General features: G+C 38.4%; 1 protein-coding gene across 1 annotated transcript in view; it reads left to right on the top strand.

Moving 5' to 3' along the window:
• AFG1L (AFG1 like ATPase) overlaps nucleotides 1–25945 on the top strand; it is a 192919-nt gene that overhangs the window by 103169 nt on the left and 63805 nt on the right. Inside the window, exon 8 of the mRNA XM_082668890.1 lies at nucleotides 23806–23888. Coding sequence (XP_082525016.1) covers nucleotides 23806–23888 — 83 coding nt within the window. The remainder of the gene's footprint in view (nucleotides 1–23805; nucleotides 23889–25945) is intronic.

The following is a 25945-nucleotide window of genomic DNA, read 5'->3' on the forward strand; positions in this document are numbered from 1 at the left end:
AAAACATATAGAGGATGATTTTAGATTGGTTTTTAAAAGAGCCTATTTTTCAAATTGAAATTACACAAAGTAAAGTGGTAACTATGTTTCTATTTCACTGTAGTTAAGTTCTTAAATGGAAATCAGTTTGGTTTCAAAATGTTACTCAGTAGATTTACTGTACTTACTTGAGGGACTTAGTGGAAATACAGGTTTGGGAACCTGGCTCTGTGTGGATATTTTGTGTCTACTACTGGGAACACAGGAAATATTCTTGAGAAAGAATTGCATTTATTTTCAAATTTTCTGAGACCTGAAATGATAAATCATCTAAAATGTAGTAACAATTTATTCTGGTAGCTGAATTATGTTCACTTTGACTATCTAAAATATTTTTAAAAATTAGCCCTCAGCAAAAAGAGAAATTAGCTATTTCAAAACTCTAATGTAAATCATGAATTTGGTGGGGGTGGCTAAAACAGTTTACACTTTAATATCAGAATAGTTTATCTCTAAGTTTATATTTCTGATAAATTTTTACCCTCTTCCATCAGCTATTTTGGAATTACATTTAAAACAAAATCTACCCTTCAATTACTTAAATGTTCAGATTTCCTTCTAATTAATATTCTTTTAATATATTTTATTTATAAGATTTTCTGCAGTAGTCATCAGCGATCCATTTCTTTTTTTTTTTAATATTTATTTATTTATTTTTGGCTGTGTTGGGTCTTTGTTGCTGCGCACGGGCTTTCTCTAGTTGTGGCGAGCAGGGACTACTCTTCATTGCGGTGCGTGGGCTTCTCATTGCGGTGGCTTCTCTTGTTGCAGAGCATGGGCTCTAGGTGCTCGGGCTTCAGTAGTTGCAGCGCACGGGCTTAGTTGCTCCGTGGCTTGTGGGATCTTCCCGGACCAGGGCTCGAACCCATGTCCCATGCACTGGGAGGCGGATTCTTAACTACTGCGCCACCAGGGAAGCCCCATGTGATCCATTTCTTAGTGTGTAATCTGTGAATCTATTTTTGTAAGTACTGCTTTGCTTTAGTGTATTTTTGTTCTGACATTTTGATTCTGGATAGACTTCTTTCAAGCCACAATGCTCTGAGATGCTTTTGGCTACTTAACCCATTTTGCATATTGTGCCATTTGTAGAATAAAGTAGGCTTTTATACTTGAAGTTGATTTGAACTCTGAAAGGCAACACCTGAACATCTCACAAAACTGGATAATTATGGCTGATTGTGTTTTTCAGGTATAGGTCACAGGAAATTCATTTGGGGTAAAGTATGTACAAAGCTAAGAAATATGCAGATTTTCTGTTGTAGGATTGTGTAAAAATTATTTACAGTTAATACTTGCATAAAGGTTAGAAAGGTTGATGAAGTGATATTTAGTTTTGCTTTACTATTCACTGCATGTCAGAATGTAATTATGACTGATTCATGAAACTGTCTTAGAAACGAACCATCTTTATTAAAATGCTGATCAAGATAAGAGCTGACAGTAATAAAGAATAGAACATTTTAGTCTTGTTGCTTTTGAATGATTGCTAATTACCCCAGAGGTCATGTATAGTGCTTGGTAGGATTCATTGACATTATTTCTTTTAAGTCTGCTGTTTCAACAACATCTGAGCATGAAGACACAAACTGTGTGCACACTGAACAATAGTTTGGCCAAGTTTTTGAGGCTTCAAGATATCCAAGAAATCTTTTCCTGCTATAGTAAATTTAGCTTTTCTCTCTCAAAATTATAGTATATTAGGGGTGCTTGGTCCAAAACACTTTATATATTTATTTACTACTGACTGTATCTATACTTCCCATTTTTAAGTTGGTATTAAATAGCATATGTAGGTTATTGAGACAATGACCACTCTGAATAGTCACACAAATATATAAAATTAATGAGAACAAAGTGTAGATTGGCACTTAAATTAGACTTAATAAAAAGACTTATTGATGTATAATCAGAATGTACTCTTACCATCTGTAGTCAGTATTCAACTTGTTTTTGTTGTTATTAAATGTGAACTTTGTAATTTGTCTCTGAAGACATGTAGAAGCTCTTTTAGTGTATTCCTCAGACAATAATTAATGAATAATAATTGCTAGGATTCATAGATTAGAAAAATATAGTTCATTAACTGAATAAACTCTGGCATAATGTCTAAAATAACTTAAATCTTTAAAATTTTTAACAACTGAAAACAGAAGAAACCACCCAGTCATGTCACATATTTATGTGGTTTCCATGATACAGCAGAAAAAACAATGGGTTAAGAAGGCAGTCTGCTGTGAAACTGGCTCTGTCACTGACTTTGGGCAAGTCTCTTGAATCTGCTTGATTTTACTTTTTTTTCCTCTGTAGATGATGGGATTGGACTACAAGACTGCCAAGGCCCTTATCATGCTACAAATTTTCAAAAAGATTGTTTCAGAAGTTTACTTGTTAAGTTATTTCTTTTGAACTATGATAGATTTCTCCCCCAAACATTGTCCTAAATGTGGTATTTAAGTCCTGGGCTAGCTAGTCAACAAAAGCCTAATTGCCCAAGTAGCTCAAATATTATACCTTTCTAAGATAAAATAGAAGAAAACAATATTCAGATTTTGACATGCATTTATTAAGTGCTTAGTCACTGGGGTTACAGTGATGAATATTGTCCTGAGGTGAATTCTGCCGTCAAGGAAATCAGGATGTTCTAATCAAGGAATTAGACACACCAACAAATAATTATAATACAGTATAGGAAAAATACTGTACTACGATACAGAATGAGTGAGGAGTGATTAACTGTGTGTTGGGAGATTATAATGCTAACAGTTATATAAAACAGCAATATATTAAAGTAAAATCACAAAATTTAAATAAGTTTTCTACCTTCTGTAATGCTGATAATTGTAGAGGATGAGTGGATGAAATGGAAATTTTTGTGAATTTTGAATGGGCTCCTGTATGTGTCTACAAATTTTAGAGGTTGATGAAACTGGACCTTTGTTTTGACTTTAAAATTTAAATTTATTTATTTATTTATTTTGGCTGTGCCAGGCCTTAGTTGCGGCACGTGTGATCTTTGTTGCGGCATGCGGACTTCTTAGTTGGGGTATGCAGACTCTTAGTTGTGGCATGCATGTGGGATCTAGTTCCCTGACCAGGGATCGAACCCGGGCCCCCTGCATTGGGAGTGCAGAGTCTTACCCATTGGACCACAGGGAAGTCCCTAAAAAATTTTTTTTTTAGTTTGTTTTGCCTTTTTTTTCTTCTGTGTGTGTGTGTGTTTTGCCTTTTAATTTCTTTATTTAGATGTATCACTGCCATCATTCCTAGTTTAATAGTCATGCTTACGATTTTGTTTTGCTCTAATTGGAATGAAGTAGAGGCTTTCTTGAGAAAACTGGACAAGGCTTACAAGGGAGAAGGTGAAGGCAGAGGAAGAAAGCTAAAAATAGTTTCAGTGTATGTGGGAAGTTACCTGACATGGAACTAAATAAGATATGAATAGTGAGAGCTGAGAAATACAGAACACAAAATGTGTAGAAACTCTTTTTGAGGGGGGAAATGGTAGTAGGAAAGGGGTTGTACTCTAAGTTACAACTGGAGGTTAAGAGAGCCTGTTTGACTTTGGAATATCCTCATTATGGTTGGAAAAGGCAGACTGCAAGCACAGGGCTATACACATGTTAGACATTTTGTAATTTGGGGGTGGCTGTAAATAGGATGATAATTCAAACTGTTTAACAACTGGTACAGCATTGACAGACCAATCAGAATGGGTGCTGGGCTGTGAACATCAGTCATGCCATACTTGTATAGGCTAGTGAGTACAGCCTTGCCTGTAAATAAAAGTAAGTGTGTGTGTGTGTGTGTGTGTGTGTGTGTGTGTGTGTGTGTGTGTGTACACACATACTCACAGGATGTCAGAGTTTGAAGGAGCCTTAGCAATATTTATCCTACCACCTCGTTGTGCAGTGGAGGTAACTGACTCATGCCTAAGATCATCTTACCTAAGATTGCCCAGCTACTGGCAGAGCCAGGTCTGGAAACCAGATTTCCTGCTTTTTACTGAGAGTTCTTTCTTCCAAACCATGTTGCACAGTGTGTGTGTGTATTAACATTATATATTCACTGTATTTATATATTATAATCTTACTGTCTTTGGGTAGAATTAATTCTCAATTGCTTTTGTCAATAAGAATATTGATAAAATATTTATCAATCTTTATCTTTCTTTTATAAAAGTATAATTTACCTTATTAATCTACCTTTAGTCGTGTGCAGTGATAAGTTAAATATAGTGATATCCAATTCTTGTTTTAGCTTGTAGCTTAAAATTTACTCTTCACATCTTTTATCAGAGATAAGAATAAGCTGAAAGATTGAATTTGTCTTCTTTCTCTTTCTCTTTTCATCTTCAGATAAAAGTGCTAATGAATAGTGAAATGACAAAAAGTTGAACAAATACAATGAAGAAAGAGCAGATCTAGAGTTTAGAGTATTTATAATGCTACCCTGGATACTGGAAGTCTTAATAATGAACCCTCTGAAAATAGAAACATATTATTGAGACTTAGTTTTTCTTATTATTCTAAAAGTTGTGATTATAGTGTAAATGAGTTATATGCATTATGGACTTTATGTATTTATAACATGGTTACATATTTTGAGATTGAAAAGTTATTATTTACCTCTGATTATTTGTACAGAAGAAGGAAAAATCTTGTGGGTAAATTGACTAGATTTGAAAAAATAGAGTTTGCAAAGCTGCATGTATAGTGGGAAGTTCCTATTCGCCTGGAAATGTATTACACAGTTCCTTTTTGTGGGAGAAAATGAAACTTATAGGAGCTGCAGTTATGCATTTGGTAGCATGCTTATAAAAAAGATTCTCGGGACTTCCCTGATGGCGCAGTGTTAAGAATCCACCTGCCAATGCAGATGACATGGGTTCGAGCCCTGGTCCGGGAAGATACCACGTGCCGCGGAGCAACTAAGCCCATGAGCCACAGCTACTGAGCCTGTGTGCTGCAACTACTGAAGCCCGTGCACCTAGAGCCCACGCTTCACAACAGGAGAAGCCACTGCAATGAGAAGCCCGCACACCGCAATGAAGAGTAGCCCCTGCTCGCCACAACTAGAGAAAGCCCATGTACAGCAATGAAGACCCAACGCAGCCAAAAAGAAATTAATTAATTATTTAAAAAAAAGATTCTCAAAAGGTACATGCATCAACTTCTTTCCAGTCTATGTCATTCTTATGTTTTTCTTTTTTTACCTCCAGAATGAGAACTCTGGTTTTCTTGGATAAAGTAAACAGCAGAAGAAGAATGGAATATTAATTAAAATTCTGTTTGTTATGACAGAGCTGGAAATGTATAATAGCTGTGATTTCAGTAAGATAGCTCTCAGCTTTTTCTGAGCACCACTATTTGGGCAAAATACATGGAGTTCTCTAAGATCTTTCCTTTTATAAAATTTCATGAGAGATATATGAATGTGTGCTAGGTTAAAAAATCCAAACATCATATTAATGTATATATATTGCATATTGAAAGTTCCCCCTTCACTGCTCCCCACATCCTCTCCCCGTTACCTTCCACCCCAGCCTCATTACTACTTTCCTCTTCAGGTGTAACCACCGTTAAAAATTGAACGTGGAGGAGTAACATCAGCATCTTGGCTGAATAAGATGCCTCTTGTTCATGTTTCCCCCTCCACCACCAACAATTTGGCATCCATCCACAGACCTTTGTGAGAGCTGTCAGATTCAGCACCATACACCAAGGGACTGGGAGGAGGCTTGCCCACCCATGTGTCAGGCAACACATACAGACCTCGGTCCTTTCTGTGGACCCTGCAGTGGCCCATGAACCAGCTCCAGCCATCCTGACCATGATCTGGGAGCCCCTGGAAACACTATCTTAAACAATCACTCAAGGACTAGGGAGAGCCTTTGTGGATGTCCAGATTTCTAGTGGAGAGGTTCTACCACACTGCTGGAGCAAAAAACAAATACGAATTTGGATGCATTGGAGAGGATAAGAGTAATATTTTGACTTTATCCACATCACTGTCCCCCCAAGGCAGCACAGCTTGGGACCAAGAGGGGTCTTGGCCTGTGAGTTCTCCTGCAGGGGAAAGAGCACGTGAATGATCTTCCAGCTTCCCCAGCTATGCAGATGCTTCCAAAGAGGCTCATTTATCTTTTGCCCCATCAGGAGTACTGAATCTGGAGGTACCTGACTGGAGGATGGGAAGAGGCTGGGAGAGCAGCAGATAGGACTCTTGGAGGACATTAAAGGGAGGTGGATCCTACTGACTGCTTCATGGACACCATCAAGAAGCCTTCCTACCAGCCCCTGGGACACCTTGCCCACAGATCCCCCCCAACTGGTCCCAGTCATTCCCAGTGCTTTATGTACTCTCCCCCGCAATCCCCCACTCTGGGGCTGGTGCCCTGTGTGTGCTCCTAGGAGCGAGCTTTAGCAGATGATTTGTGAGCATGTTCAGAAAGTCAACCTGAATATGCGGACCAGGGAGAGACCACAAACTTGAGCTTTAGTGCCACCTTTGGGAAAACAAAAGGGAGGCTGTCAGCACTCAGCTTGGTGTGTTGCAGGATCCAGAGAAGGCATACAAGCTTAAAAATTCTTCCACAAGAGGGAGCAAGAATTATCAAGCAGGTCCCCAACCCTTTTGGTGCCAGGGACTGGTTTCCATGGATGGGGAGGGGAGATGGTTCAGGCAGTAATGCAAGCGATGGAGAGCGGCAGATGAAGCCTCACTCACTCACCCACTGCTCACCTCCTGCTGTGTGGCCTGGTTCCTAAGAGGCCGTGGACCGGTACTGGTCTGTGGCCTGGGGGTTGGGGACCCCTGCTTAGAAGGTCTGAGAAAGCCTCAAAATCCCTAGTAGGGCTTATGGAAGGTATTTCTGTCCTGAAAGCACTTAGTGTAGACTAGAGGAGTGACTGTTACTTCAAATGTGAAGACAGCAACACAAAACATCAAGGAACACAAAAAATCAAGGAAAAGTGACACCACCAAAGTATCACAATAATCTTCCAATAACTGGTCCCAAAGACACGGACATATGGGATTTACACCATAAGGAATTCAAAATAGCTGTTTTAAGGAAACTCAGTGGCTTTAAGAAAACACATGAAGACAATTCAACAAAATCAGGAAAACAATACACAAAGCGAAAAGTTTAATAGATAGAAATCATAAAAAAGAACCAAACAGAAATTGTGAGGCTGAAGAACACAATGAATGAAATGAAAAAAAAATGCAATAGAGAGCATCCAGTATCACACCTCATCAAGGAGAAGAATCAGTGAGACTGAAGACAGGGACTTTAAGATTATCCAATCGGAGGAGAACAAAGAAAAAAGAATAAAGAAAGACTACATAATCTATGGGATACCATCAAAAGAAACAGTCTGTGAATTACTGGGGTTCCAGAAGGAGAAGAGAGGGAAAGGGGATAGAAAGTTTATTTAAAGAAATAATGGCAGAAAACTTCCCAGTTCTGGAGAGAGATTTGGATATCCAGGTTCATGAAGCTTATAGGTCATCAAACAAACTCAAAGAATCCTCTCCAAGACACACTATAATAAAACTGTCTGGGGCTTCCCTGGTGGCACAGTCGTTGAGAATCCGCCTGCTGGTGCAGGAGACATGGGTTCGATCCCTGGTCCGGGAATATCCCACATGCCGTGGAGCAACTAAGCCCATGCGCCACAACTACTGAGCCTGTGCTCTAGAGCCCGAGAGCCACAACTACTGAGCGCGCATGCTACAAATACTGAAGCCCAAGTGCCTAGAGCCCAGGCTCCGCAACAAGAGAAGCCACCACAATGAGAAGCCCACGCACCACAATGAAGAGTAGCCCCCGCTCGCCACAACTAGAGAAAGCCCACACGCAGCAGCAAAGACCCAATGCAGCCAAAAATAAATAAATAAATTTATTTTAAAAAAAACTGTCAGAAATCAAGGACAAAATCTTAAAAGCTGCAAGAGATAAGAAACTTGTAACTTATAGGGGAACCTCTGTAAGGCTAGCAGCAGATTTTTCAGTAGAAACCTTACAGGCCAGGAGAGAGTGGGATGTATTTTATTTCAAAGTGCTGAAATTAAAAAAATTTGCCAACCAGGAGTTGCTCTTTTGAAGTAAAGTATAGGTAACAACTTTCTCAGACAAATGGAAGCTGAGGAAGTTTATTACCACTAGAACTGCCTGACAAGAAATGCTGAAAGGAGTTTTTCAAACTGAAATGAAAGGACAGTAATTAGTAACATGAAAACATATGAAAATATATAGCACACTGGTAAAGGTAAGTACATAGTCAAATTCAGAATACCCTAATCCTGTAATATGGTGGTGTGTTAGCCACTTAACTCTAGTATAAAGCTTAAAGGACAAGAGTATTAAAAATAACTATATAGCAACAGTAATTTGTTAATGAGTACATAATATAAAATCGGTAAACCTGTGACATCAAAAACAAAAAAGATCGGGTAGTAAAATGGTAGAGTTTTTGCATGTGATTGAAGTTAAGTTGTTATCAGTGTAAGATAGACTGTTGTATCTGTAATATATTTTGTGTAAGCCTCACAGTAACCACAAAACAAAAATTCACAGAAGATAAAGAGAAGGGAGTCATAGCATACCACTAGGAAAATTATCTTTTCACAAAGGAAGGCAGCAAGAGAGGAACAAGGGAACTATAAAACAGCCATAGAACAATTAATAAGATGGCATTAGTAAGTCCTTACCTATCAATAATTACTCTAAATGTAAATGGGTTAACTCTCCAGTCAAAAGATATAGAGTAGCTAAATGGTTTAAAAAAAAAAAGACCAAACTATATGCTGCCTACAAGAGACTCACTTGAGTTTTAAGGACACCTAGGCTCAAAGTGAAGGGATGAAAAAAGATACTAAATGCAAGTGGAAACCAAAAGAGAGCAGGGATAGCTATACTTACATCAGACAAAATAGACTTTAAATTAAAAACTGCAATAAGAAGATCATTATAATGATAAAATGATCAATTCATCAAGAAGATATAACAATCATAAATACATATGCATGCAACATCGAAGCACCTAGGTATATTAAGCAAATACTAACAGATCTGCAGGGAGAACTAGTCAACATTACACTGGTAATAGGGTACTTCAAAAAATGGGCAGAGGAACTGAATAGACATTTTTCCAAAGAAGACATACAAATGGCCAATAGATACATGGAAAGAAGCTTATCATCAATAATCACATCAGGGAAATGCAAATCAAAACCACAGTGAGATATCACCTCACATTTATTAAAATGGCTGCTCTCAAAAGGATAAGAGATACGTGTTGGGGAGAATATGGAGAAAAGGAAACCCTTGTGTAATGTTGATGGGGCTGTAAATTGGTGCAGCCGCTATGGAAAACAGTATGGAAGTTCCTTAAATAAAAAGAGAGCTGGTATATCACACAGCAGTCCCACTTCTGGGTATTTATTCAAAGGAGATGAAATCACTATCTTGAAGAGATATCTGCATTCCCATGTTCCTTGCAGAATTATTCACAGTAGCCAACCTGTGGAAACAACCTAAGTGTCAATGGGTGAATGGATAAAAAAGACGTGGCACACACACACACACGCACACACACACACAGAGGAATATTTTTCAGCCAAGAGAAAGAAGGAAATCCTGCCACTTGTGACAAAATAGATGAACCTTGAGGGCATTCTGCTAAGTGAAGTAAGTCAGACACGAGAAGGACAAATACTGGATGATATCACTCATATGTGGAATCTAAAAAAGCTGAACTGATAATAACAGAGAGTAGATTGGTGGTCACCAGAGGCTTGGGAGTGGGGGAAATGAGGAAATGTTGGTTAAAGGTTACAAACTTTTCAGTTACGAGATGACTAATGTACAGTATGGTGATTATAGTTAAGGATACTGTATTATATACTTGAAAGTTGCCAAGAGAGTAGATCTTAAATATTCTTACCACAAAAAAAGAAATGGTAATTATGTAAGATGATGGAGGTGTTAACCAATGCTACTGTGGTAATCATTTTGCAATATACCAAGTGTATCAGTTAAACAACTTAAACTTACACAGTGTGATATGTCAATTATATCTCAGTAAAGCTGGAAAAAAGTTCGTGTATATTTTCAAGCATTTATATGCATACCTGTCTCTGTATATGCCTAAACATACAGTTTTGTTTTGTTGTAAATCAGTGGGGTAATAGTTACATCTTAATCTGACTTGTGCTTTTATCCCTTGGAGGTATCCTACAGATCTTTTGTTTTGTTTTGTTTTTGTTTTTATTGCAGTGCGCGGGTCTCTCACCGTTGTGGCCTCTCCCGTTGCGGAGCTACAGGCTCCGGACGCGCAGGCTCAGCGGCCATGGCTCACGCGCCCAGCCGCTCCGCGGCATGTGGGATCTTCCCAGACCGGGGCACGAACCCGCGTCCCCTGCATCGGCAGGCGGACTCTCAACCACTGCGCCACCAGGGAAGCCCTCCTAGAGATCTTTTGATCTCAAATATGACTCTATCTCATTCTTTTAAATGGCTGCTTTGTATTTCACATTATAGCTGCACTATCATTTTTATAACTAATCTGTTTTTTTATACTTAGGTTTATTCTAGTTTTTTGCTTTTTAAATAATGCTTAAAAAGCCTGTTAACAAATGTATTTTTAGTTGCATGAGTCAATGTTTTCTGTAGGTTGGATTCCTATAAATGGAATTTCTAAGTCAAAGTTTCTATGCAATTAAAGCTTTGGTTGGTTCTGTCAAATTACTCGTTATTTGTCACTGATAATTAAATGGCAAAATTGAATTTACAAATGGTAAGATGCCATATTTTTAAGAAGCCACATTAACCCTTGTATGACACAGTAGGATATAAATAAATGACAAATCATGTGGAGTTGAGGTAATATGCTCTGGGAATTTTATTAGAAGTTGCTTCTACATACTGAGTCAGCAATAGGTTATTGCAAAATCGTAATTACCAAAATATTTAAGGGTGGTGGAATTTTTGAACTTTTGTTTTGTTCTGTGTCTTATTCTGAACATAGGAGGTATGTGTAATGGTGAAGAGCACATGGTCTGCAGACCTGAGTTCAGGTCTTCTGCGCCCTATGAGCTAAATAACTCCAGACAAGTAGAGATCAGAATATTTGATCTTTTTAAATTTCCTGTACTGCATTGGTGAATTGAGGCCAATAATTCTATCTTTATAGGTTGTTGTAAAATTAACTACCAATAAATTGTAGCTGTTGTAATTTTTATTCTTCTGTGGCAGTTTTACAAAGATAACCATGATTAAATATTTATTTTCTTGATTAAATGGCCTTGGGGCATCCTCTGTATAACAAATAGAAAACATGTAACCTCTCTGTAGCATCCATCCCTTGGCTCAAAGATTACCACTTTTCTGATGAACAGAAACAGTCTCTTCTTACAATTAGGATTCTTTGTTTTGTTTTCCATTTCTGTGCCAAAACAATTTGATAGGACACGACTTCATCAATTCTGTTGCTCACCGTCCTGCCACATAGCTATTTGGGATGCACACTGATATCTTAGATCATCCAAATTAATTAAGTCTTATCAGGAAACTGATAAGCTAACGGCACTCAAAGTCTTGACCAGGTTGACAGTCAGTACAGATTTTTGCTTTCCACAATTTCCTGTTTCCTGATAGCTTAAAGATGATAAATACCATACTTTACTAGAGTCCACATATTTTCTAGAAATCAGTATGTCTAAGGTAAAGCATATGGAGGAGAAAGTAAGTTATTGACATTTTGAACAAGACCTCTGGTTCACAGCAGCAGTTGCCACAGTCAGCTGTTTCACCTTTCCTTTTAGAGGTGGTAAGAGTGGTGGTGTGATTGAAGGACCATGGTTCCATCTCAAAGTTCCAAACACTGACAGGAAGACCCTACAACTGTTGTGCTGGCCTTAGTGCTACATTTGCTGAGCTTGATGAGGTGTGCCACCAGATGCTGGTGCTTTGCCTCCTTCTTTTTTAATTTTTTGTAATTAGTTAACTTTGAAAATATTTTTAGTGACATATTCAGAAACTTATTATTTCAAAGGAATATTGGGATGTTCCAAATCATGGTGGTGTTCAAAAAGATAAAGATGTCACCTCATTTACAATGGGAGATGTGAGTTGAAAACTTATGGTCATCTATAAACTTATGGTCATTGTGTTTGAGATGTTGCAATCCTTTGCTGGACTCATTTGTAGTATCTTACCACCAGGTCTCCTTCTATCCTTTCTGTACATTCCCATAGTTTTTTTTCTAGGCAAATTTGTTCCAAACCCTTTTCATCTACTCAAACTACTCCAGCTTTAGAACATTTCTCTAGCCCACATTAAGTTTTATCAATCCTTTGTTTCCTTGTTATTTTATTTTTTCTCCTTTGTTCATTCAAATAGTGCTTGACAACACATAGGCTTTTATGTCCATTACCCCCATTGCAGAGTAATGCTGATTTCCTTTTCACCTCACTTTATCCAAACATAAACAAGAAGGGTATCATTGCTACCAATCTCTGGCTCTGTGAGTCTAGGATCATAAAGAGCAACCCTCCGTCATCCTGTGGCTTTAGTTACCACCTGTGGTGGACATTGTGGTTATTTCCCCCAAATCCATTTCATCTTTCTGCTTTTGTGTAGTAGCCATTTGATTTGGATGGAACTGATGAGAGGTGGGGCCCAATTAGGCTGAGCCAATGATTCTTGGCTGCCCATTAGAATCGCTGAAGGAGCTTCAAACAAGAGACAAATTCAGCCAACCAAATCCTCCCCCGCAAAAATGCCTGGGAGTGGAGCGGCACTTTCTAAATAATTCCCAGCTAAAGCTAACATGCAGCCAGTGTTGAGAACCACTGGTCTACTCACCAGGGTATTTCCATCTTCCCTGCCACTTGCATTGATTTAAGAAGCTCAAACCTAAACCAGTTAGCTTGTGCCATTGCCCAAGCTACATGAATTGGTTGTGGTGGGCATAATCAGCCTAATCAACATAGCCCGGGACTTTTGTTTTATGGTTGTGGAAATATTTTCTGTTTTATCTCTTTGGTGTGAGGAAATCCTGCTTAGGGATGGAACTCTTACTTGGAGGAGACAGAACTTCTTGGCTGAGTTCCTGTCTCAGCTGAGTTTTAACAAAGACTTCCCTGGACCATACTTTAGTTAGCCTCTTCTGACCCCTATTCTCTACTCGGCTTCAACTTTGGCCTACAATGTCTGTGTCCATCCGTGCTGAGTCCAGTTTTAGCAAGAATCTTGCTAAGTCAATTCCCATAAAAGTTCAGCGGACTGTACTGGTTGGCTTCTTTCTGTAGTTCCTAACATACCAACTTATACCTAAGCATTGCACATAGATGAGTTTGCTAATGAACCGTTCAGTTAATCAGTATTTACCAAGCATTTACTATGTACTGGATGCTGTACTAGGTACTGGGGACACAGTAATAAACAACATAGATATGATCCTTGTCTCATAGAACTTAACAGGCTTGAAACCCAAATCTGTTTCTGTTATCTTAATTATTGTAGGAAAACTTCCAGTTTGTTATGTGTGGTATAATATAGCTGGACGGAGTCTCTGAAACGCTGCCCTGTATCATTTTTGTATGGAGCTAGGTTGTATATAAATAAATAAATCTGTTATTGCAATATAGCTGCTTCTCCAGATAATCGTCAAGACTAGATGCCTTACTTGGTTAGAATATGAGCAACAGAAGTAGGACTTTCCCCAGCAGGCTAACAGAGTACTGCAAGAACTTCCCAATAAGCTCACATGAATTTTGGGTTTTTTCAATCATTTTATTTTATTTTTTAAACATCTTTATTGGAGTATAATTGCTTTACAATGGTGTGTTAGTTTCTGCTATATAACAGTGAATCAGTTATACCTATACATATGTCCCCATATCTCTTCCCTCTTGCGTCTCCCTCCCTCCCACCCTCCCTATACCACCCCTCTAGGTGGTCACAAAGCACCGAGCTGATCTCCCTGTGCCATGCGGCTGCTTCCCACTAGCTATCTGTTTTACGTTTGGTAGTGTATATATGTCCATGCCACTCTCTCACTTTGTCCCAGCTTACCCTTCCCCCTCCCCGTATCCTCAAGTCCATTCTCTAGTAGGTCTGTGTCTTTATTCCCATCTTGCCTCTAGGTTCTTCATGACCAGTTTTTTTTTTCTTAGATTCCATATATATGTGTTAACTTACGGTATTTGTTTTTCTCTTTCTGACTTACTTCACTCTGTATGACAGACTCTAGGTCCATCCACCTCACTACAAATAACTCAATTTCATTTCTTTTTATGGCAGAGTAATATTCCATTGTATATATGTGCCACATCTTCTTTATCCATTCATCTGTTGACGGACACTTAGGTTGCTTCCATGTCCTGGCTATTGTAAATAGAGCTGCAATGAACATTTTGGTACATGACTCTTTTTGAATTTGGTTTTCTCAGGGTATATGCCCAGTAGTGGGATTGCTGGGTCATATGGTAGTTCTATTTTTAGTTTTTTGAGGAAACTCCATACTGTTCTCCATAGTGGCTGTATCAATTTACATCCCCACCAACAGCGCAAGAGGGTTCCCTTTTCTCCACACCCTCTCCAGCATTTATCGTTTGTAGATTTTTTTTTTTTCTTTTGCAGTACGCAGGCCTCTCACTGTTGTGGCCTCTCCTGTTGCGGAGCACAGGCTCCGGACGCGCAGGCTCAGCAGCCATGACTCTCGGGCCCAGCCGCTCCACGGCATGTGGGATCTTCCCGGACTGGGGCACGAATCCGTGTCCCTTGCATCGGCAGGCGGACTCTCAACCACTGCCACCAGGAAAGCTCCTGTTTGTAGATTTTTTTGATGATGGCCATTCTGACTGGTGTGAGGTGACACCTCATTGTAGTTTTGATTTGCAATTCTCTAATGATTACTGATGTTGAGCATTCTTTCATGTGTTTGTTGGCAATCTGTATATCTTCTTTGGAGAAATGTCTGTTTAGGTCTTCTGCCCATTTTTGGATTGGGTTGTTTCTTATTTTGGTATTGAGCAGCATGAGCCGCTTGTAAATTTTGAAGATTAATCCATTGTCAGTTGCTTCATTTGCAAATATTTTCTCCCATTCTGAGGGTTGTCTTTTGGTCTTGTTTATGGTTTCCTTTGCTTTGCAAAAGCTTTGAAGTTTCATTAGGTCCCATTTGTTTATTTTTATTTCCATTTCTCTAGGAGGTGGGTCAAAAAGGATCTTGCTGTGATTTATGTCATAGAATGTTCTGCCTGTGTTTTCCTCTAAGAGTTTAATGGTGTCTGGCCTTACATTTAGGTCTTTAATCCATTTTGAGTTTATTTTTGTGTATGGTGTTAGGGAGTGTTCTAATTTCATTCTTTTAGATGTAGCTGTCCAGTTTTCCCAGCACCACTTATTGGAGAGGCTGTCTTTTCTCCACTGTATATTCTTGCCTCCTTTATCAAAGATAAGGTGACCATAAGCCCACATGAATTTTGCATTGCTTTGTATATCCAAGCAAGAGCCCTGGTTGCTTGAACATATCCTGGGGTAGCAACATGGCAAAGTAGTTAAGAATATGAACACTGTAAGCAAAATGCTTGGGTTTGAATCCTGAGTCTACAACTTTTGTGCTCTTTACAATGGGCAAGTTTCATAACTTCTCTGTGCTTTATTTCCTTATCCATCTGTAAAATGAGAATGTTAATAATAATGCCTACCTTTTAGAGTGGTTAAGAGGAATATAAAGAGTTTAGAATGGTTTCTGGCACAAGGTACACCCATATATCTGTTTGCTCTTTGATGATGTTGATGATAAAGATAGACCCACTTATTTACATCTCAAATTCTCTTACTGGTTTTATGGTAGTCTTATTATGAGATCTTTTAAAATATGAGCAGAATCTTCATGTGTAATTTGCAGAAGAGGGTAATCATCAGAGACTAGTTTGTACTTTCCTTTTTCAACTCATGAGAGAGGGGAGATCATCATCATCATTGGACTCCAGTCCTACTTTGTGGGCCCGTGAGTATATGGTGCTGTGCCCCGAGTTAAGCAGGCAGCCCCTGCTCTCTTGGAGTTTACCTTCCAAGACTGACTACATCAGTTTAGATAATCAAGTAAAGGTCATAAAAACAGTGAACTGTGAGTTGGCCAGACACTTTAAACATAGAAAATGTCCTATATAATGGAAGTTTACTGTAATACAACCCCTTAAAGTGTAGATTTAGTATCGTTGCATATATCTCATACACAGTTTTGGACTACATACCTGAAGGAAATCATAATAGAATCATACAGTACGGGGACTTCCTGGTGGTCCAGTGTCTAAGACTCCACGCTCGCAATGCAGGGGGCCCGGGTTCGATCCCTGGTCGGGGAACTAGAACCCACATATCGCAACTAAGAGCTCACATTGCTGCAACTAAAGATCCCGCATGCCGCAATGAAGATCGCGCATGCAGCAACGAAGATCCTGTGTGCCACAACTAAGACCCGGCACAGCCAAATAAATAAATAAAAATTTTTTTAAAAATTGAATCATACAGCATGGATCTCTAGAAGAGTAATTAGCATATTTATACTGGGCAGAGGTAATTACTTTGGGACAGGGATGGAGGAGTTGGGGAGCAAAAATTAATCCTGTAAATTGTATAAGGTGAAAGAAAAATGAACCTGTGGCTACTGCTTAATAAAGCAGTGTGACATGGTGGGAAGACCATGGATTTGGGGGCAAGAATGATCTGGGCAAATAATGGCTCAGCTACCTACAAACTATGTGGCCTCTCTGGAGCTCTATGAATTCAAAGGAAAACTGTTTTCCCTTCCAACTGTAGCTGCAGAAAGGGTAAGATTTGTGGCTCAGCTTAGAAGCAAGTATATATAGGTGTGGTTTTTAGCTTCAGTCCTGGCTTTTTTTTTTTGTTTTTTAATCTCACAACTATTATTTCCTTTTTTACTCTTTTTTAAAAAATGCCTTCCTGTATGCTTATTGATGGACCAAGAGTATTAGTGATTGTATTGGTTCACTAGGGCTACCATAACAAAATACCACAGCCTGGGTGGCTCAAGCAACAGAAATGTATTTTCTCACAGCTCTGGAGGCTAAAAGTCCAAGATCAAGGTGTTGATGGGGTTGATTTTCTCTGAGGCCTCTCTCCTTGACTTGTAGATGGCTCTCTTTTCCTTCCGTCTTCACATGGTCCTTCCTTTGTGCACACACGTCTGTGTCACCAGTTATATTGGATTAGGGCCCACATAAACACCTCATTTTAATGCAGTCACCTTTCAAAGGCTCTTATCTACAAATACTGTCACATTCTGAGGTACTAGGATTAGGCCTTCAACATATGAATTTGCAGGGGACACAATTCAACCCATGGCAGTGATTAAAAAAAAATAGTAATAACCTCCCTCATACATTTCTTTAACTGTAAAATAGGGATATAAAAATGATTACTTTGTTCTGTGTATGATTATTGTGAGGATTATAATGAGAAATTCACCTCAGTTGACTGGCACAGTTGAGTCACATAATAGGTACTTCGCAATTGTTAAATATCTTCCTTTCCTGCCTTTGGCAGGGGAGAGAAATTCTGAAATTGCTTGATTAAAAAAAAGAGACACAGACCTTACCTGCTACAGTGATAGGGTGTGGGTGTTTTAAGTGTCAGAGACAACTGGGGTAGCCAGGGAAGGAGGAGTGGGGCAGTGGAGAAAAAAAAATGTTTTTATTTACTTTGGAGCATGAGATGATCAAGAAAGCAAAGGAGCTGAGGTGGCTTGAGGTAGACTCCAAAACTCTAAAAGCCCAAAGAAGAATTTAGCCCTGAAGTGAGATAACTTCAGCAATAATGTTAAGAATTTTAGACTGACAGGCATCATGATTCAATTCCTTTATTTTATGGAGGAGAAAACTGACATCCAGAGAGGTTAAGTAACAGGCTAAAATCACATAGCTAAGCAATTGGTGGAAGACTAATCAACTCTGAAAAGTTAAGTCTATGATTGGGAGGAGCAGAATATGATAACTTGAGGAAAATATCTGAATTCTACCAGACTGTCAGAGCTAAAGCTGTATCTTATTCATTATTGTATCTCCAGTTACCAGGGATGTGCCCAGTGTATAGTATTCAATGATGATTGTTAGGATGATTCAAAATAAATATTGAATTTGCAGGGGACTTGTTAAACCATAGGTGTACATTTTTGTGAATAAATCAATGCAGCATACTTATGAAATATATGGAACATCTTTAGTATCATCCTGGAGATCAGTATACAAAAAATTACATTAATAAGTGAGTTTCTAAGACTGCTGGATCTAAGGGCACTATTCAAAAATCAATTGTATTTCTTTATACCAGTAGCTGATACATACTAACGAATGTACATACACTACTGGTGGGAGTGAAGGTTGCACAATCACCTTGGAAAACTGACAATATTCACTAAAGCTGAGTATACTCTTATCCTATGATCAAGCAGTTACTCTTCTAGGCAGTATATATCCAGCAAGAGCATGTGCACATATGTACCAAAAATCATGTGCAAGAATGTTTGTGCCTGCATTATTTGAAAGAGCTAATAACTAGAAGCAACCCAAATGTCCATCAACACTAGAATGAATCAATAAATTGTGGCATATTCACATTGTGGGTATGATACAACAATCAATAAGCTACAACTACCAAAACATGTGGATGGATGAATCTTGTAAACCATAAAGGAGCCCATTCACAAAAGAATACTCACTATATAATTCTACTTATATAAAGCTCCAGAAACAGGCAAAATTCTATGATGCTAGAATCAGGATACTGGTTACCTTTGGAAAGGTAAAAGAGGATACTAAGGGGGCTTCAGAGGTGCTAGTAATGTTCTATTTCTTGATTGAACTGGACACTTATTTGTATACTTTTCTGTATTTGTTATACTTAAATTATAAAAGGCTTAAAAGTATGTATTGAATTTTTATATATCATTGATATCTTAGAAGTAGTATCACATGATTATTTTAAATGAGACTGAAGCAGCTGTCAGAATGTATAGCTGCTTCAGTATGTATATTTGAATGTATAGCTGCCTCAAAAAATAAATAAGGGGCTTCCCTGGTGGCGCAGTGGTTGAAAGTCCGCCTGCCGATGCAGGGGACACGGGTTCGTGCCCGGTCCAGGAGGATCCCACATGCTGCGGAGCGGCTGGGCCCATGAGCCATGGCCGCTGAGCCTGCACGTCCAGAGCCTATGCTCCGCAGCGGAAGAGACCACAATAGTGAGAGGCCCGCGTACCACAAAAAAAATAAATAAATAAATAGAATTTAAAAAGACATCCCCACCCAGTCTCCCACCCTTTTTTTGGTTCAGTATTTCTTTTTGTACTCTTAGTTGTTGTTTACTTATGGAATTGTATTTTTAACAAACAAAATAGTACAGTATGCAGTATAGCTTTTCAGTATTTAAATAGTTATTTCTCTCAGAAATTTTAAGGTATCAAAAAGGATTAAGCTTAGAACTGTGTGTAATATGATCCCAATTTTTCTTTCTGTCTGTCATCATTTCTAGGTGTAAAGGAAAAACTTGGAAGGATATAAGCAATAAGCAAACTTTTTTATGAGAAGGGGGTAAACTTTCTATTTTTATATGTTTGATATTTGAATTTTTTACAAAAAGCATGTGTCTCTTTTTTTAGTTTAAAAGGTACAATTTTTAATAATTAAGCAAAAAGATAGATCTTAGCTATTAAAATATTTTATATCCTAGAACTAGAAAACCTCTCAACCTTTTTTCCTTTTATGCTTACTTATTAAAAATGTATAAAACCTAACAGTTGAATACTGTCAAGAAAAACACCAATAATTTAGATCTTTAAATTCCTATTTAATGTCATCACTTAGATAAAACATAAAACTTTGATTTATGTGGTTGGTTTTTTGTTTTTTCTGTTTTTCCAAATTTTCTAGAGTAAGCAATATTACTTTTATAATAGAAGTATTTAAGGGAGGCAAATCTTTATTATTTCAGTCTTTGCTGACGAGGTTAACATGTTGTACTTTTAAAGGATTTTTCTCCACTATATTTATTGTTCTTTTGTTCCAACTGGGAAGGGAAAAGCCAGACTGGAAGCTATAAAAAGTTATTTTGTGAGATGCTGTTTTTCTAATGGTATTATTAAGAATTGCTAAAAATACACACAATAGATGTTGAGGAAAATGCAAACTGTTGGAATACAGTTCTTTTAGTGGCATACTTTTCTTTCCAAAGTCAAAAGCCTTTGACTCATGAATATGCTCCCAAGGGTGAATTAACCTCCCTCCTTTTCCTCCTCAAGTTTCCTAATTGCATTTTTAGCTTGTGTAATTGTATTTGTCCTTTGTATACATAAATATACAAACCATTTTAAAATAAATTCAGTTTGCTGGCTGATTAGTTTTATGCATTTGAATTGGTTGGTGGTAAGAGGTCACAGGTCTTGTAAATATCCCTGGAAATTAGGAAATTGCTTAGAGATCAGGCCCTTTTGACTAGATTCATCCTCAACTTGGAAATAAAGTTAGTTTTCACTTTCCTGCACCCTTCTGCACAGTGGTTTGAAGACTCTAGCTTAAGTGAATAAGATCAGAAATTTTGAGGTTTATTTTTCTTTAAAAATATAAACTGAGTGTTAGTATTTTTCAGACAATTAAGGGCTAACATCTAAGGGCTTTGGTTATAGTTCTTATGCTGCTGATTAGGTATTCCTTGGTGGTGATTAGTGAATGTACAAATGCAATCATTCGGTAGGGTTTAATCACTTATATGAGAGAGAAGTTCGTTACCCAGAAGGAGAAATTGAAGCTTGTATAACTTTCATTAGCCTTATTTTTTTAATAGCAAAAAAATAAAGAAGAATAATTTTTGACTAAATTAGGAATATTGAGTAATATAAGATAAATTGTTGTTTAAAAGAAATAGAGAACCTGGGGAAATACACTTACGTGAATATACTTTTCCACCATGTAGTATATTGTCTGTATTATAGGTAGCTTATGAATAGTTGGCCCTTACCAAACCAGGACAGATTTCCCTCAGAGAGAGAGAGAGAAAGAAGTGCTGGCTGAACAAGTGCATCTCCTTCTTTCTTTGCACTGGGTGGCTGAGCCCCACAGTTATAGCAGGGGTCAGGGGAGGAAATGTCTCCTTTCCCAGGTTTCCTACATTAACTTAAAGTTGAGAAGAGAGATGTATAGCTATACCTTTTTTTTTTTTTACAGGTCTCTAAGGCAATGGGAGAGTGGAATGCATGTATTTGGGCAATGCTGTATTTCTTTCTGGTGAGATGAGTTAAGGGCCTGAGCCCTGAGGGTAGGTTTGAGCCACTTGGGATGATGAGCTAGGGAGGTGTGGGTGGCTGCTTAGGCCAAGCATTGCACAGTGGCGTGACTCTCTTAGCTTCAGGGGTGGTTCTTCAAATGTGTAGTCAAAAAGCTTAGCTTTGGGCTTCCCTGGTGGCGCAGTGGTTGAGAGTCCGCCTGCCGATGCAGGGGACATGGGTTCTTGCCCCGGTCCGGGAGGATCCCACATGCCGCGGAGCGGATAGGCCCGTGAGCCATGGCCACTAGGCCTGCGCGTCCGGAGCCTGTGCTCTGCAACGGGAGAGGCCACGTCAGTGAGAGGCCCGCGTATACTGCAAAAAAAAAAAAAAAGCTTAGCTTTGTAGGGTTGGGGATTATTTTATTCTAACCTAATTCACAATTGCTAATATATAAATCAAAATGCTGTAGCTTTTCCAGCCTTCCAGGCCAGTTGGTCTTCACTCCAAGGGTGGCCCAGGACTCTCGTGGTATTAGTACTGAAAGTGGTGCTTTCAGGAAAAAAATCCTCAGTCTTGGGGAAACCTCTCAGTCTCAGAGGGATGGTTGATCACCCTATTTTACTTCCCTGAGCCCTTAGCAGCCATAGCATAGGAGGAGGAGAAATGCATTCTCGCTGCCACTGTGTACAATCTCTTCCCTGTAGTACAGATGATGAAGAGCTCTTACATAGCAGTACAACCCAGGATGTAATTTCAGGGAGGAAGAATGTTGCTACATCCCAAGTGTGCCCAGATAGTGCTCTTCTGATTATCTATTGCTGCATAACAAATGACTGCAAAATTTAGAGGCTTAAAATAACACTATTATCTCTTCTGGTTTCTGTGGTTCTGGGATTTGAGAAAATCTCAGCTGACAGTTCTGGCTCCCTCATTATGACAGTGGCTACAACTGGAACAGCTGGAGACCAGTTCAACACCTCTGTCTTCATGTCATCTCAAGGCCTCTCTATGGGCTACTTTAAGCTCTCCTGGTTGCTTTCAGACAGGTGATGCTTACCTGGCAGTTTAGGGTTCTGGAGCAAGTATTCTAGCCAACAAGAAAGAAGCTGCCTCAAATGTCACATCAGATATTATTGAATAGCATCATTTTCACCAGAGCCACAGGATTCAAGTGGGGAGCATAGACCCCACTTCTTTTTTTTTTTTTTAATATTTATCTATTTGTCTGCGCCAGGTCTTAGTTGCAGCATGCGGGATCTTTAGTCATGGCATGCGAAATCTTAGTTGCAGCATGTGGCATCTAGTTCCCTGACCAGGGATCGAACCTGGGCCCCCTGCATTGGAAGTGCTGAGTCTTAGCCACTGGACCACTACGGAAGTCCCTAGACCCTACTTCATGATAGTTAGAAGGTCAACGTCACAACCTGTTGAGATGGAGACATTATTGCCGCCATCTTTGAAAAATATAATCCACCACAATTACCTTAGCTTCCAAATGCAGTTTTTCATTAATAAAAGTAGTAAAGTTGTTAAAATATGGTTTTTCCTCATGAGTTTTCTTAATGCAATTTTTATTTCGAATGAAAACAAAAAGATCAGCCTGTAAATGTTACTTGAATTGTTCTGAGAACTCTTGCTTACCACTGTTCTACTGGAATGAGTGTGTGTGTGTGTGTGTGTGTGTGTGTGTGTGTGTGTGTGTGTGTGTATATCTTCCCAAAAAGCCAACTGACCGACATAGGTGTAGTAAAAGTTCATTTGCTTCCATAGTAAGAATTTTAAGGTGTGTGTGTGTGTGTGTGTGTGTGTGTGTGTGTGTATGGGAGTTTCTATGCATACATGCACCCCAGAGGATGGAAAGGAAAGAATAACTGGGAGGAGACAAGGACAGCAGTGGCACAGGACCATTCGGGTTGAACGGAAGCATTCATAGTAGGAAAGCACTCTGAAGACATTGATGGCTGGAGAGGGAGCTAAGGAACAAGGGCAGTGGCTATCATTTAGAAGTGAAGGGCAGGTATACCTATAGCATCACTTTAGAACGATCATTCAGTTTAAAATGTGGATGCTAATGTTCTGATGCAGCTTTCTTAGACTGTCTCCCATTGTGATGCTTAAGACCCATGAGTTATTTTTTCTGATAGCCTCCAGCTTCTCACTTCAGAATAATGGAAATTGGAATTAAAAAAAATCTAATGCGGTTATTTGGGGAATTTGCTGACAGAACAGTTTTAACAAAGTTTGAGGAAGGCATGCTACAAATCTTAATTTTATTAAACTGATATTTTTGGCTTAATAAATGTTTAATATTGCAACATTTATGATTCTTACATGAGTTCTATTGTTTTGTCCTAAACTCATTATTTTATTGAGGAAAATTTGAAAAATTAAAAAAATATAGGATAGCAGAAAGATTATAATTCTAAGCTACCATTTGTTTAAAAAGATATTTTATGTGTTTGGATTGTAGGAATACTGTAATACTGTCCAGCTAGATTCTGGGATAGATTATCGGAAAAGGGAACTTCCTGCTGCAGGAGAACTCTACTACCTGTAAGTTGTTTTTTAATTTTCATTTTCTAAGTTTAATATCTAATAATTAATCAGGAAAAGATGAGAAAAATAAGCAGGGTAATTATTAGAAAATGAAAGCCTAGTTCTAAAGCCTGTGATTTTTAAAATACAAAATGTTATAATGTTAACTTCTTTAAACTGTGTTTTCTGCCATCCACATTTGCATGATTTATAATGTGTGATTGGTGGAAACCCTAATTAGTTTTTTGGGGAGGAGTGATGACAGATGGTTAGAAAATAATGAGTATCCTTTTTAAGAAACTCTAGTATTAAGAGAATATCTTTATTGTGCTCAAGTAATTAATTATTTGTGGACATCTTCTGACAAATGTATCATTTCTGTTCTCTGAAAATTGTGTTTTATTTTGTCAGTCTGTTTGTATTTATCATTGTTGATTGACTTCCATACATAACTATGTAAAATATATATACACAAGTACAACTGGATATATTTTGTCTTTTAAAAGCTCAGACTCGGGCTTCCCTGGTGGCACAGGGATTAAGAATCCTCCTGCCAATGCAGGGTACGTGGGTTCGATCCCTGGCCCAGGAAGATCCCACATGCTACGGAGCAACTAAGCCCGTGCACCACAACTACTGAGCCTGTGCTCTAGAGCCCGTGAGCCACAACTACTGAGCCCACGTGCCACAACTATTGAATCCCGTGTGCCTAGAGCCCGTGCTCTGCAACAAGAGAAGCCACTGCAATGAGAAGCCTGCGCACCGCAATGAAGAGTAGACCCCACTCACCACAGCTAGAGAAAACCCACGCACAGCAATGAAGACCCAATGCAGCCAAACAAAAAACTAATTAATTAATTAATTAATTTTAAAAAAACTCAGACACTCCTGAGTAGGAGCAATTTATAATAATAGATGTGTTCAGCATGTGTAGTTAATGCTGAAAAACAAATATAGTTTGTTTTAAAAATGTCAGTTGTGAGAACCTGAAAAGGAAAAAGTGCTTTACAAATGCAAAGTGTTGTTTAGTGTATGCTGCTAGTGTTGGGCACCTAGTGGGTTCTCAGTAAATAGGTCTGTCTAAGGGCTAATTGTGATTTAACTCAAAGGCATGTTTCTGCTAATTTAAATTTTGATGACAACGTGCATATGAGAGGTTCAGAAAAGTTCTTGTCTCTGCCACCTTGTAAGCAGAAGTACTTTACTGTTTTTGAAGCAGAAATTAGCTAGAAAAATCACATAATTAAAATTGCATACTTTACAGTGTACCAGGGGGACTGTTTCAGTTTATTATTCAGATTCTGATGATTATTATAGGAGGCTCTTCATCTGCCCTTAAGTACTTTGTCTTTAAATACTTTATAATTTTGAAAAATTCTTAGAACACTTTTTTTTCTGCTTTAACTTGGACTTTTTCCTCTCCATTTCTTTTATGTTTGTACTTTCTGGTCTTTTTATTTTTCTGATATTCACAAGATTTCCCTGAAGCTTTGTTACCTGTTTCTTGATGTGCCAGATGTATGGTACTTAGAAATTAATTTATTATTATTCCTTTTATTCTTTTTCAACAAATCCTTGTTCCTTGTTTTCCCACAAAGTATATCCTTATGTGGAAGAATTAAAACATTTTCCTAAAGGGAAGTTCTTTCAGTAAAGATGGTTGCCTGACTCTAAGTCATGAAATTTGTTTCCGGGTGCTAGAGAGGTCTCGGTGGAATTTACAGGAGTTGGAAAGGCTGCTTTTGCTTCAGCAGAGCCACTTTCTCTCTGACCTACTCTGTGTTGCCTCTTCCTCTTCCTGAAAAATGTAATACAGTTCTAACACATCGAAATTCAGGTTTGTACTTTAAACAAGTACTGGAGGAAATCAGAATCTAACAACGTCCCAGAGTCCAGAAAACTAGAATCTACAAAGGCTACTGTGAAACTCTAGAATGGCTTTCTTAAAAATATGTAAATTCTTTAACCTTCGAGGAAAGTAGATTTATTTTTTTTATTTTTAATTTTTATTTTATTTATTTATTTATTTTTGGCTGTGTTGGGTCTTCGTTGCTGCGTGCAGGCTTTCTCTAGCT

Source organism: Grampus griseus (genome assembly GCF_964374135.1).
Source record: "Grampus griseus genome assembly, chromosome: 13".
Taxonomy (NCBI): domain Eukaryota; kingdom Metazoa; phylum Chordata; class Mammalia; order Artiodactyla; family Delphinidae; genus Grampus; species Grampus griseus.